The sequence below is a fragment of the Kryptolebias marmoratus genome, linkage group LG18, assembly GCF_001649575.2.
Source record: "Kryptolebias marmoratus isolate JLee-2015 linkage group LG18, ASM164957v2, whole genome shotgun sequence".
Taxonomy (NCBI): Eukaryota; Metazoa; Chordata; class Actinopteri; order Cyprinodontiformes; family Rivulidae; genus Kryptolebias; species Kryptolebias marmoratus.
The window spans coordinates 10,288,810-10,303,274 of record NC_051447.1 but is presented as its reverse complement, the minus strand read 5'-3'; the positions used below and the strand labels follow the sequence as shown (position 1 = coordinate 10,303,274).

General features: G+C 40.4%; 1 protein-coding gene across 1 annotated transcript; it reads left to right on the top strand.

Annotated features, from left to right (window-relative positions):
- The first annotated feature begins 5,020 nt into the window (after positions 1-5,020).
- On the top strand, positions 5,021-12,232 carry btg1 (B-cell translocation gene 1, anti-proliferative). The gene is made up of 2 exons (XM_017411600.3): positions 5,021-5,443; positions 8,137-12,232. Exons 1-2 carry the CDS (start codon positions 5,299-5,301, stop codon positions 8,526-8,528), a joined length of 537 nt encoding a protein of 178 aa, XP_017267089.1. The 5' UTR covers positions 5,021-5,298; the 3' UTR covers positions 8,529-12,232.
- Positions 12,233-14,465: the final 2,233 nt, after the last annotated feature.

The window sequence follows — 14,465 nt, the reverse complement described above, 5'->3', positions numbered from 1 at the left end:
AGCACCCAGAGTAATGACAGGATACCCCACCCTTGTCTGGCAAAAAGCGGGGGCCATATTTTACCCTGTGCTGGAGGCCCACACATTAAAACCAGACAGGACATTGTTTCTTTTTCAGGTGTGCCGTATACATAGTGTGTCTTGTTTATCAAAAGGAGCAGGAAGGTCCGGGAATTTCCAGGCTTGGTTACTCTTTACCCTCTCTCTTATTGCCTGGACTTTCTTTCGCTTTTACTTTTATAGTATTTGACTTTTATCTCCCCTGCTGAGCTGTGAAAAATCAGCCACACACTCCCGCAATCCCCGTCAGTAATGAGGCAGCTGCCTGTTCACAGATGTCTGTGTTATACACATGTGGACTATTACGCCTGTTTCCAAACCTTACTTTTTCCACTGCTACCGCTGCCCTCATGAGCCAAACTTCCTACCTCCATTGCTACATCTGAATGTTTTATGTGAGCTCTCTCGACACGTTGGTGCCATTTTTGTCACTTGAATGTTTTACAGTAATAAACTGCTCGCAACTTGGCTCTGAAGTTGAATGGCATTTTAGTTTGAATTCATGTTGGTGATAATGAGTTGGGTCTTTGTGTTAGGCTGAGGCAGCATTTACATACTGTATGTAGCTTCAGACATGACAGACAGTTCAACAAACCATGATGAGTTAGCACGAGATGTGAAACAATCATCCTAGCTACAGAAGTTGTCCTAAAATGGAGCAAAATCAGTGTTTAGTTGTGCAATGAAGCTCTGAAAATGGAGTGGAAAACAGCACAGACTCCACTCTTATGAATGATGGGCTAGGAAATAACTGTTGCTTGCTCTTTAGCCACAAACTGAGAATAAGATGTTGCTCAAAAACACAAAGGGCAGGATATTTTTTGGTCAGAAAGCATATATTTGTTTGACTCAGATGGGTTTTTGGTACAACTGTATCATTACGTTAGTGAATGAATATCCCAAACTGCAAAGTTTTGAGCTAGGAGTGTGGTTAAATTAAACTGCATGGGAGCTAAACATGCTAGGTGTCCAAGTTGAAGAAAACTTGTAAAAAAAAAAAATTACAACCTTAACCCACAGATGGTGCAAATATTACCTACATAAACAAAAACACCGACTTACAAAAGGAATTCCAGTCTACACTGGGGTTATATTCCACTGCCCAAGGCACACTGCCAGAATCACACAAGAGCTGGAAAAAAAAGTGAAAAATATAACCTGGCCAAGTATGTTACTTGACCTAAATCCAGCAGTACACCCCCTGGCAACTGTAAAACAGAGGTGGAGCAACACAACCCTCCCAGCAAAGAGCAACTGCAAAACATGTTTCTTTAAGAATAACAGAACAGCTCTACGAAAACATTGCGTAACAGCAACTGTGAAACTGAGTTTGCCTCTGAGGGTAAATATAGAAAGTGGTGAAAAACTAAGAAAAAATTGTATCTTTTGGATAAAATACTAACAGACTGTATTTACATATATTTTGTAAAATTTCACTAAGCGCAAATAACTTTCTTTTGTATCATTTTATTTTTTAATGATTTTAACTGCTATTGCGTAAGAGTGCAACATCTATTGTATATTGTAAATATATCAACTTTTTAATTAATTAATTTTTAAATGATATATCTGAGGCCCTGCTTGGAAATTAAATTGCTTCCAGACAGTAAACATCATATCTATACAGGAAATGTCATCCCTCTGCTGTGCAAACAAGGCAGAAATGTGGGAGTTATGTGAAAACACCATACGGTTAAAAAAAAAAAAGAGAAGTACGTGCGATTTGTGACAAATGAATTTCTCAGCCTTGTTCGGCTGTAACTTGAGGCAGCGGAAACAAAAAGGCGTCTGTGTGTGTCTTTTATTCGAGCAGCAGAAACCTACAGGCTGAAACCCTCCACTGTTTCATAAAACAGCAGATGTGGCTGAAACTATGACTGCGAGACAGTTTGTGATGACGAGGTGGGGTTTTTCGCATGTTTGAACCTGTATAGGATCTGAGGATTTCCCTACCCACGGACTTCTTGTTAATTTGACCAGGAACTATTTTTTTTGTGTGTGTGTGAAAGTGGTTTTCAAGTTAAGAGCTGACAATAAAGTTTAAATGCCAAATGTCACAACTGTTGAAGTATGTGTTTGGAATCACACTCGTCTACTACCACATCAAATTGTAGTTCAATGTCTTTAAAACTTTATAGCCATTTTTGTGTTTCTTAAGGACAGTTGGTTGAGGTGGCCATCTTGAATCATGTTGAGTCCAAAAATTAAGCGGTCTGCCTTTGCCTTTTGGTGACAGGTGATAAAAATAATATACTGAATGAGACAAAAGGTTTTTTTTCCATTTTGAACAACACACTATCAATTACAGTATATCTGACTTCTTCAGATATATAAAAAAAACAGTTTATTTGTTTGTTGCCCAATAATTGACAACACATGCATCCAGGATCATCCTCAGTTTGTCAGCAGGAATAAATTCCTAGTTACACTGATTTGAACTGAGCATGTTCAGTGCGCCTGTGCGTAAAAAAAAGAGAAAGAGAAACAATCATCAAATCCTTTGAGTGTTTCTGCATGCCTTAAGGTCAGTACTTAAACCTCTCAATGTGGTCCTCGCCTCCCTGATTGCATCATGATTAGAAAGCTCAGCAGGTCATCACGACGGCGTTTGTAGCAAACAACAAGCAGGGGCCAGTACTTTTCCACTGATTTTAATAAGCATGTAGAGACGGGTCCCTGAAAAAGAGATCCAGCACAGTGCTGCCTCCACACAAGGTGAGCTTTTTCACTTGGTTGAGAAACCTCCTGTTTTGTAGTTGAAGAAACACTCACAGACCTGCTCAGCTTCCAGCACACTGAGGTAAAAACTACGGTAAACGGTCTTCTTTGGCCAGACACAATAAAAAAAACAAACAAAAAAAAACCCACAATAGCCTCAGTCCTTTAAACACATAAACCTTCACAGTGGATTCACTGCGATTTGCCCCTTTAGGTTCTTAATGTAAAATTAAATGTCACAGAAACATCCTAAACAAATCAGTAGCAAAATATTTTCAGATGTAACAAAGTTTGATTAGGTAGATCTTTAGAATATTTAACAAACTGTGACTGATTGCAAATGCTTAAAGGGGAAATTTTCCATGTCAATCACTCAAATTCAACAAATGTAAACAATTCAGTGCAATCCAAGCTTAGAGAGCCAGAGGAGCTCCAATGAGGGATGCAAACTAACATCTACTCAGAGACATTTGGTTAGGAGAATAGAGACATAAACTGTTTCAAAATTGACTTGAATTGATATTTGAGTCATTTTAGATGGTAGAATTTTACTTTTGTAGTTCCTGCTCTGATTAGCTCTGAGCTTTGGTGCCTCATATCAGTTTGTTCTTAATATCATTTTGTGTATCTTCTAAAGTTTCACTACAATTCTAATTTAGGATCATTTCACTGTGGTTCTTTTATATATATGGATGTTTTTGTATCTCTTAAAGCTTGTTTCTCATTTTATTGGCTTGTTTATTGGTAATCTTGTGGCTCAAAATGGTCATTTTTTTATCTGTTTAAGGTTTTATTTTGTTCTGCATTGGTCCTTATTAATCTCAATGTGATCAACAGCTGTCACAGAATTCATATAGGGACTTTTTCAGTGCAACTGTTTTGTTTCTCCTTTGCACTTCTCTGCGGTTGGTTGCTTTTTGTTTAGATTTTATTCTGATCATAATGCATCTGTTCTGTTTTTTTGTGGTGTTGTGTATCTTTTCTCGTTGTATTGCATTTTCTTGCTTCCCTTTTTAAAAAATTCACATCTGTTTAAGGTGATTGGTGTTACTTTAGTTGCTTGGTGTCTCTGTTTTTCCATCTGTATTATGTTTCAGAATAAAGTGAAATCAATAACTTATATTTAACTTGAAATTTGATTAAATGCTAAGGTTTTTCAAAACATTTATACAGGAATGTCTTCCGGAAAGAGACAGCCAGATGGGGGCCACACCAAAAACGAAAGCTTTTTGCTTTTTTATGCTGTTGTCATATAGAAACTATTAGAAAAATATTGCATATTGGGAGTTGGGGAAACACCTGCTGATATAAGCATACTTCAGAGTCTCGTTTTACAGCTGATATTACTAACAGTCACTAGTCAATTTATTGAATTTCCTTTTCAACTTTCAGTTTTCAACTTATTCAACTTTCTTTAAAAAATAATTTCTCACAAATACAAGAAGCATTCTTTGAAAGAATGCATATTGTCTGCTTATTGCATGCTATCTTATAGTACTAAAATTTTAGCTCAACGTGTAAAAAGTTATATACATTTTGGAGTTTTGTCTGTGGTGGCCATCTTTAATCAAGTTGTAGATATACACTCTTTCTAATGATTACTTGTTGATCTGTCTGGTGACATAAGACTGTAAAAAGCCAATAAGGGGGTTCAACAAATATATTAGACAAGCCATTGACCCCCTTTTGGTGGTGTCCCTGAATGTATAGTTTGTGCCTTATTATGTTTAGTTCTTAGACATTTGAGCTGCTCACAAACTGTGAAGAGGTTGTTCTTTTTTAGAAAAAAAAAATCAGTTTTTGTCCTGTTGTGTTTTCTATTATCCCTTTGATTATGCTACTATCACACTAAAGTTTATTAAGACTTAATAGAAATATTCTACAGTTTTATGTGTAATATAACCTGAATGCTGCTCAAGAAACCGTTTATGTTTGAGCTGCATGGCGTCAGTTATTAGTTTAGTTATTAGTATTTTTCTACTCTTTCGCCTTTGTTTCCTTCCCTTCAGCACACTAACTATATTTCCGAGGGTACGTGAACGCACCGCGGTTTCACGCCGAGCGCCTCTGTTTATTTTCAGCTCGGTGACGCAGGCGCTGCTCTCCTCCTATATGCGGCTCGTCAGCCTGAGTCCGAGCCTCCGATTGGTCAGATGTAGTCTCCGGAGGTTGTTGTGACGTAGATGTGAGAAAGAGGGAGAGGAGGGTGGAGGGGAAACTAAGTATAAAAGACCCGCTCCCCTGTGTAGAAACCCTCACTCTGGAGGAAGAAAGCCAACGGCAAGAGCTGGTCGCCGATCCGACAAGGGGACCCACAGCCCCCCCTGTAATTACCAATAACAGACGCTTTATTCCCCAAACACTGAACGGACCGTATGACCATCTCTCCTCTACCTCCTCTGTAATAAATGCCAAGAGAAACCAGAGGAGCGCCAACAGATAAGGATCGCTGCTCAGAATCGCGCAGGAAAGCGACAAGTCGGACAAAAAGCGCACGGATCGTCGCCGTGGCCTTTCTCAATGCATACCCTTTGTGCCCGGGGAACGATGAAACCAGAGATCACCGCCGCCGTCGGCTTTCTGACGAGATTTCTGAGGGTAAAAGGACACGTAAACGACCGACAGGTCCAAACGTTCAGCCAGAGCTTACAGGACATTTTGTCAGGTAAGAAAAAGCAGAAAACCGTCCAAATGTGCTCGCAAGACGCGCGCAGAACACAAACTACGTCTTTTACGCGCTTGTTTGGGTCGAAGTGGCCAAATTCGCCTTCAAATAGATTTGAGAAGAAGCCCCTCTTTGTTCTCTGAAGTATCATTAGATCAGCGCGACCAGGGGGAAAAAAGGCGTACCACTGTTTGCGCACGTCGGAGGGGAGATAAAAACAACAAAACTAGGAGCGCACTGGATGATCCGTCGACGGTAGATTTCTACCGTGTACGATTTTCAACAACAAAAAACAAAATGGTTCAGGTCGGTAGTGTTTGGTTATGGTAGGACAGAGGGTGGGGGTGGGGGGAAAAAGACGCTCAAACAAGGAAGTGCGCCTCGCTCGACAAAGCTCTGAGAACAGAGGCTGTGAGCAAAACAAGCTCCAGCGACGCTCAATTACGTAATGCACTGGAGGAAAAGGGTTAATGATGAAACACGTTCACTTTACCCTCTCCCTTACATAAACACTGTTTTAGACGACGCATGAACATTACTTAATGTTAAAACTTGTATTTTGCTGCATTTTCAGTAAATTTAAATAGATAATTTATATGGCGCACATTATTTTACTTGGAAGATTACAAGTAATAACCGAGCATACGCGCCCCTATGGTTTCATACACGACATACATGTGAGTTTTATTCAGAAATAATTACAGATTTTCACAGAACAGATCAGCCCGTGTCTTATTCTTCGGCTGTAAGTAAACACATTCCCGACTGGAACTCCAAATCGGCCACATTCCAGTTACATGCAGCAGCAGCAGCAGCTGACCTACATTTCTAAAACAAGAGCCTCTTATAGGGTATTTTGTCCACGATTTGCCTCTACACCAAAACGCCTTAGATTATAAAACAATTTAAAGCATAAAATATCAAAGTTTGCATTTATATTAGGATTTCTAAAAGTCCAAACTAGGAAATGTCAGATTATTATTATTTTTTTGTTTAGGGTTAAAACAAACTGCAGCGTTCTGTTAAAAATTCCAGTTAGTAAAATTGAGAACATCTGAAAGTGCTCCGTTTGTTACTGAACAAAAAGTTTGTGTCTGTCCAGGGGTCATTGTGGGGGAGGGGAGATATTTTTGTGGGTGGTTATTCATGAAGGACAATGGAAACCCTGCTGGCACAAAGTCAACAAGTTACTACACAATGGTGCCAAATATAAGCCTAAGTGTGTCTTGTGTAATAACGTTATGCATTTACCTTGTTATAAACAAAACAGAATTGCTTTGTGTCCCATTTTGAGCAACTAAATAAAAGTGTAAACTGGGCCAGCCAGAGCTCTTTTGTGCTTGGACGTATCCAAAATTGTCGTCTGTTGAGGGCTGAGCTCATTTTGTTGCTTAGTGGGGGTGAGAGTTTGTCCCAGTGGTCAAACTGCAACAATGATAGCAGCGCAACTGTTGTTTGCAGAGCTTCGCTTTTGCTTTTAAGTTTACAGAAACTGGCTTCAAAATGGAAAATACCCGGGCCCTAACAGCTCCGTAGTTCTGTTTCTTTAGTATTCGAGGTCAGCTCCCAACGAATAAACAACCTGCTTTGGTTAAACTCTTTAGCTTAAGCGCGCCGTCGTCTGCTTACTTTTCCATTCCACCCCCCCTCCTCCTACCATGTGCCCTCGTTTTTAAGAATAGGCCGTGCTGAGCTGATCATTTCCCAGCTGCTCCAGGGTTTGTTGGCAGCTGCCTTTGTGGCTCAGTCTTTCAAGGGTGCCAGCCCCTCCATTAGCTCGGCAGTATACAGCCGTCTGCGATGAGGCTGATGGGGGAGGAAAAAGAGGAAGGGGGGTTGTTATTATCCTGTGGATGCATACAGGTGGCCTCCGGGCTCTAGACTGAATGCTGGCCTATCTCCCCCCAACTCCCCTCTTTTATGGCCACAATACAGTCCCCATCAATGGGAACTCAATATGGATGAGCCTTGGCAGAGGAACAAAAATGTACTTTTAAAGTGATGTGCTTGGTAAATGAAAAGGTTAAAAACAAAATGGCATTCAAGGGGTTTGACTATCTAGGAAAAAGAGCCTCAAGGGATGCTTCAAAGGGAGCTTAAAAATAACAAACAAATGGGCAACATTTTTCTAAACGCACTAAATTGTACAATTTTCTTTTCAAAACCACCGTTGGACTAAACCAGTAAAATTAATCATACCACAAGTGGTGTTATTGTGTCACTGGTTTCATGGGGCTTCTGAAACTTTCACAAACATGGGAGGGTAAAAAAAAAAGCGTCCTGTCCCTTTAAGAGGTAGGGCTTTGTGTCCCAGATGGCTGTCTAGGACATATTGGGTTTTTTTGTTTGTTTTGCCGCTCATGAAGGCTTTATAACATTGAAGTCCAGGGGAAGAATTGCACAATCCACTGGCAGCCCTTTTTGTCACGAAGGCTCAGTGTGCTGCTGGCTGGTTGTTTATGGCTGCTTATCAGGTCTGAAACAGGTGCTCCTTGAGGTTTTTTCCCATTTTTATCATTCATGCATAAAAGTCCTTGTTGTTTTAAATGTTGTAAACTAATTAAGTCATTACATAAAAGTGAAATAAATTCCAGTTGAAGTTAGTTTGTTATAAAATCTTGATTCAATCTGATTTTTTTTTTCTTTATATCTTCTAATTGCTCCACATTTTCTTGTCTTTTGTTTTCTTGCAGAGCACTATAAGCACCACTGGTTCCCAGACAGGCCCTGCAAAGGCTCAGGTTACCGCTGCATCCGCATCAACCACAAGATGGATCCACTGGTGGGGCAGGCGGGCCAGCGCATTGGCCTGACCATCCAGCAACTCTACCTGCTCCTGCCCAGTGAGCTCACTCTCTGGGTTGACCCCTTCGAGGTGTCCTACCGCATCGGCGAGGACGGCTCCATCTGCGTCCTGTACGAGTCGCAGCCCATACCTGTTGGAATGCCAGCGTCTGCCAACGCCAGCTCCGGGTCTGTGAGCTCCATGGTGGACAGTCATCTCAGCTGCAAAGAGGAAATGAGGGTGCTGGGCAGAACCAGCCCCTCCAAAGCCTACAATAATATGATGACTGTGTCCAGTTAAAGGGGCACACTGTTACCCGAGCCTACTTTTGTTCAGGGTTACACAGTGGGTGGTCAGATCATGGTGAGCCTTTTTAAAGCTAAGAATATGAAATGAAATAGTGAAAAAACAGAAAAAAAGAAAAAAAAAAAAAAAACAGAGGATGTGGCCTATCATCCAGGTGATGGAAACCTTGTAGGTTTGATATTTTTTACCTTCTCTCCCGGTTATCATCTGTTGTATTGTCATTGGATCAGCTGGACACTCCGTTTTTTAGAAGAGGCTTTGTGAAAAATGAAACTGTCGGGGCAGCTAAACCAACCAACCAGGAAACCACCCCCACCCCACCCCCCATGGCTCCAAACATCCATCATCACACCCTCAACTAAACAACATTGTGATCTGCTCCATCTCTGAAGGGGCTATCAGCATTGACTTTGCACTTTTCTTACTTTTGGGTACTATGGGTACACGTTCAACACAGCACTGAGAAAAAACAAACACCTGAGTCTAAATTGTAAGGATTTATTTTTCTGGATTTACCCCTTGAATTTGTAAATTCACTGGTCTTCGGTTGTTTTGTTTCCCAGTTGGGGAGGAAATTGAGGTCTAGGCCGTGCTCATAGTAATCTAAGCTCAGGGTAAAGAAACGCTCAATGAGAACATCTCCGTTTTCTATTAAAACCGTTTTTGGACCAGAGGAACACGTTTTCTTTATCTTGTAGCTAACGGAACAAAGGTCTTAGCCTCTCTTCCTCCTATTACCGTCAACAGTGGTGAGTTTCAGAAAACTTATTTCAGTCTCTGTCTACTTGTATGTAAGTGCAAGTGGAAAGTGTTGTGACCCTGGTTACCCACGGAACCAGAGTGTCTCGTTGCACTGTCATCCTCCCATTACCCATGTATGTGTAGCTTTCTTGGGGAGCTTTCCCCTGAGTTAATGAATGTTGTTGAAGTTCACAATCAAGTTCCTGTGTTCATTTTTTTTCCTCCACCAATTTTCCTGCATTACCAAAACTGAAAGTGTAGCAAGGGGGGGGGCTTTTTACCCAGATTTTGGTCACGTGGCCCAGTTAGATATAACTCAAATGCACTTTGATGTGAGATTGTGTGGGATGTGTACCTTTTTTTTTAAAAGAGAAAAATCGCCTGCATTCCATCCATTCGAATGTCATCTTTTCACACAGTTTTCCCAGTTTTAGCTGTTTGTTCATACTGTAACCCCCCCAGGTCTGTTGAGCTGGGAGTGTGCAACGCTGACTTTCAAAACCTCCTAACACTGTATATGTGACCATTTCAGAGCTGGTTTTGATTTGGGTGAAGAGCATTCTGGGTGATATGTTAGAAACCTTCAGTCATTCATTCCCATGGCACTTTTGACTCTGGCAAAGTCCAGATTTTTGCTGCACCCCTCCATAGATTTCAGTTACTGATTTGAAGACAACAAAATAATGACCATCCAAGACCTTGACCAGAAGAAGGTCAGATATTTGAAATTAACAGTATTTACTAAACTTCTGTTTTCATCAACAATTACTAAAGTTTTATAAATGGGGTTTGTAAGTTTACTGCCTTATGGAGACTTATTCTCATCAATTATGATCTTTTTGTGATGGTGTTGTGCTGCCTGGACCCTCATTGGAGGTGTCTTTTTCCAGCCTGGCAGCTTTTACCCTCCTACAACCTATTCTTACTAGTGTAGTGGAGGGTCGGTGCCTCAAGTGCCACATATCACCCTTATCTCAGACCTCCTGTTCAGCCGAAAGCAAGCCAGCAAGCTGCTAGCTGACCCCCTGTGGATGCAGGTAGACTTAATGTGACACATATCACCATTCATCGTCGTGGGGAGCTGGGTAAGGACGGCCGGGGTGGGGAGCTGGTGGAAGAGAAAGGGGGGCCAGGGCCAGACTCTTTTGTCCAGGGCAGCTAAAGTCCCTTCAGCCCCCCTTTCTGGACTTCTTCAACACCCACCCACCCTGGCCAGAAGCCCTCAACTCTCCCTCAGCGGTGATGGATAACCAGCACACGCGCTTGGCGTGCTCAAGCCGCATTAGGGGGTTTAGTAAGAGACGAGGAAACATGGATCGAAGATGAAGAATTGAGGGTACTGGGCCATTGTTTCATCTCACTGGATTGTGCTGCACTTGATCACTGAGTAGCAACTTTGTTTACATGCATACAAAAGGATGTGGCAGCTGTCTTGTGTATCCGCACCTGGTTCACGGTTGTGGGGTTGAGTGGACAACTTCATGATGGAACAGATGCTGGAATGGCTACGGGTGTTGGTCAGGTCTTAGTCTCTGGCCAAATCTGTCACGGCGAGCAGGTTTGCTGCTCATCACCATACCTGTGGGTGTTAAAGCTCCACGAAGCCTGACAGGATCATGGGTAATATAGCTATAGCCTTTGTTGCACTGCTACCCCCTCCCCCACCCCACTCTGCTCTCTGCTGATACTCCCTTCAGCAATCTGTGAAAAGCAGTGATTCCATGTTGGCCAGATGGATGGGAGCCCAGAGCCTTGGTTTCCATAGGGGACACCAGTTTTGAAAACGTGCTGCTCCATTATAGCTTTTTAACATCATGCGACAAGATGTTTTGAGATTGGTCTATATTTCAGATGCGAGATGATCGTCTCGTCTCACTTTTCGCTCAGTGCATTTTTTTTTTAGAGTCACACTAGTAAATGTTCTCTCTTTCTTTACTCATTCCCAATTTTTTGCATTCTTCTTTAAAAGGGTTTTTAGTCCTGTGACCTAACCCCGCTTTTACTTGGTTTTTGAGCTTAAAAAGAATCCCTTTAGACTCCTCAATTATACAACCACCACTCAATGTTTTTAAGCAATTGTTCAAACTGCATCCATTCAACTTGTATGCACATAGGTTACAGACTTGTCGTGAGAGTGTTTCAAGTATTCAGAAGTAAAATAGCACATAAATGCACTAAATGTCAAACTGAAGTTGTGTGACTTTTATTTTCTTTCTTTTTGAGATGCGAGGAGTCTCTCCTGGAATGTATTGCCAAACTCAGGCCTCGAACATTTAATACTCTTATGGAAAAATTGTGCATGTTAAAGTATGAAAACGGAAGGGAAAAGCAGTTTTGTTGTCAATATCGTCATCAATCAGTAATTATTGCCACTTTCACATTTGAGGTGTTTTACATATTGTAGAATGTATCGTAACTGTACAACAAATGGTGGAGTGCATAACATTACACATGGGAAGTGCCAATAATCGCTATGTTAAAGCATTTTTTTAATGTTTCTCATTTTTGTATTTCATCTCTTAACATGGGTAACGTTTTTCATAAGTGAAGCCATTTGTAATGGGAGTGCTGGCAAGGACCAAAGTTGTTTTGGTAAAAAAAAAAAATTAGTTTCCATGATCTGTAAGTATAGACGTATCCTTTGTTTTTGTTTTGTTTTCTTCTTTTTTTTCTTCTTTTCTGTAATTTTTTTTTCTTTTCTTCTCCTTATTTACATACAAAACAAAGAAAATAGACAAAAAAATCTGAGCTTACCCAAGAAGAAAGCTGTATCTTGTGATCTCATGTCAGTACATCCTTGTTGTGTTCAGTTTCTTTTCCTTGGGTATGTTGTGATGAACTGCTGTAAATTTGTACAGTTCATGTAAATTGATTGTGCGGAAGTTGTACAGATTTCTATATTTTGGAAGAATTTTTTTTTTCTCTGTAATAAAAGATTTCCTATCTTGGCATCATAATCCCTGGCTGATATCTCATTCTTTTCCTTTTTTTTAGTTTTTAAGCTTTCTTAAAGATAAAATTCAATTAGATGTGCCCAAATTAAAAACCCAGATACACATTTAGAGTTCACACTGACATAATCACATATTGTGGCCTTATTGGTGACCAGATTGGAGCTTGATCTGGAATTCTTAAAGATTAGGGAACTGTTTGTGCAACGATCAAAGCTGTAGTCAGCAATAGTCCTTCCTCACAAGCATTTAATTCTCTCTTCAAACATCAAATTAAAATTATTTTTAAGTTTGTGTCATTTTAGCTGTTGTAGAAATCCTAAAAACTTTAAAGCTCTTAAATTTAGAAGTATTTGAGGGACGTGTCAAAATATATTTTGCATATTTTCCCCCAAAAAACTGTTGCCTGCAATGATAAACACATGACTCCACAAGCAGAGCTGCTGGGGCGCTGACCTCTAAAATGAGAGGATGTGACAGATGGTACTGTTGGGTTCTCTGAAAAGCTGTTCCAAGACATGAGTATTCACAATCCTCCCAAAGCTGAAACAACTAAATCTGCAAAAACTCAAGAGTTTGGATTAGGACTGCAATTCTTTTCAGGTCTATAAAGTGTGCAGGTTGCTTAGCAGCAGACGCAAAAAGGAAACAAAAACATGTGGCTCACTTTGACACACAGACAAAGGAGGAATGAGAGGAGCCGGGAAGTGACTGCGTTTAAGTCAGGCTTTACTTCTCCAAACACAAACCAGCATAACTCCCAAGACATCTGGAAAGAAGGAAGTGTAATCCTAAATAACTCCGTTAACATGAATCACAGTGAGGCCTTTAAGTTATATATTCTTTTCACCAGCTATTATGTAAAAAGCCTTTGGGTTGCATACTGATAATTCCTTTTGCCTTCCTGTGGAATCAAATCAAAGATTAACAAATTGGCTGTATGTATAAGGTCCAGTCCAGTTTGTTTGTTATGGCAAAATATTCCATAGGGACAGTCCAACAGCAGCACACAAACACAAGTGATTGCTGCTCTAAATCAACTTTGTAATACTTTCTGGTTTGGCAATGAGTGAATTGAGCAAGCTGTTTGACATGTTTTTCATCTTTTAGAAACAAGAAGTGTACTGCAGTGGTTGTGTTATTGAACTGTCTTCCATGAACAGCTTTAGGAGATTCACCCATGAGCACTGATGAAACAGCAGCGCAATATTTTCTGCCCTTCTGTCTTATTTGCATAGCAACAGAGGTCACACCTTAGAGATTACGTATTTGGTAGAAAGTCCCAGAAGGTGTGGCTGATTACCATGGAATGATAAGAGTACAAAAGGTGTAGTGATAAACAAAGATGAGCTGAATCTTTCCAACTAAATTTACCATAATTTAGCTACATGATTTCTGCCATTTTATTATTGAACATTTACATGATTTATTTTAGCCTTTCATAGCAGACGGTTCATCTCATCTGGGAGATGGGTACCATGAGTTTTGGTTTATGTAACTTTTATACTTTTTAAAATTTTAACTATATTAACACATATTTTCCCCATAGAAATGTATACTTTACTTCAAAAACGTTGGTTGTTTTGAAATCTGCTTCATTATACTTGCTCTATTTTTGTCTTCTTGTGCTACTGTTAATTTTTACCAACCATTCTGCTACTTTTAACTAGCCTTTTGCCAGTTTCATCTTCTTTTTTCTACTTTTAGCTTCTAGTTAGTCTTTTGACACGTTTAATTTGCCTTTTGCTACTTTTGACTTTAAGATAGTGTTCTGCTTCTTTTACCTTTAACAACTCAGTTTCAGCACTCATCATTCACACTGGTTTTTCGCAGAAAATGCATTTTTTTCTAGTTCAGTTTACATTTCACCTTTTTTTGGTAAACACATGATTGTTCTCTGTGCTGAGCCAAAGTCCTGGCCTCATAGTTTGTGGCATAAATTGCAAACTAAATGTACACACCAATATGCTGCTGACTGAGAACAAAAGGCATTGTGTGGGACAGTGTGTGCGTGTAAGTCTGCTAACAGGAGGAGGAAGACATCTGGGACCTGCTTTATTACCAGCGAGATGACATGGTGTAGCCCTCCTGCAGAGCACATGCGCATATGCTTTTCTGTTTAAAGGACAAAAGCCATGCTACACAAGCTACACAAGTCACCCATTTTTATAGCCCCACCTCGAACTGGCAGCTCTTGTGTCTATTTCTGGTGCTGCGCAACTTATATTTCAAAGTCAGG

What these genes read in the sequence shown, in the direction of transcription:
- btg1 (XM_017411600.3), top strand. Translation starts at nt 5,299, where the DNA reads ATGCATACCCTTTGTGCCCGGGGAACGATGAAACCAGAGATCACCGCC. An exon ending in CTTACAGGACATTTTGTCAG is followed by an intron (nt 5,444 to 8,136) that starts GTAAGAAAAAGC and finishes GTTTTCTTGCAG; the next exon opens with AGCACTATAAGCACCACTGG.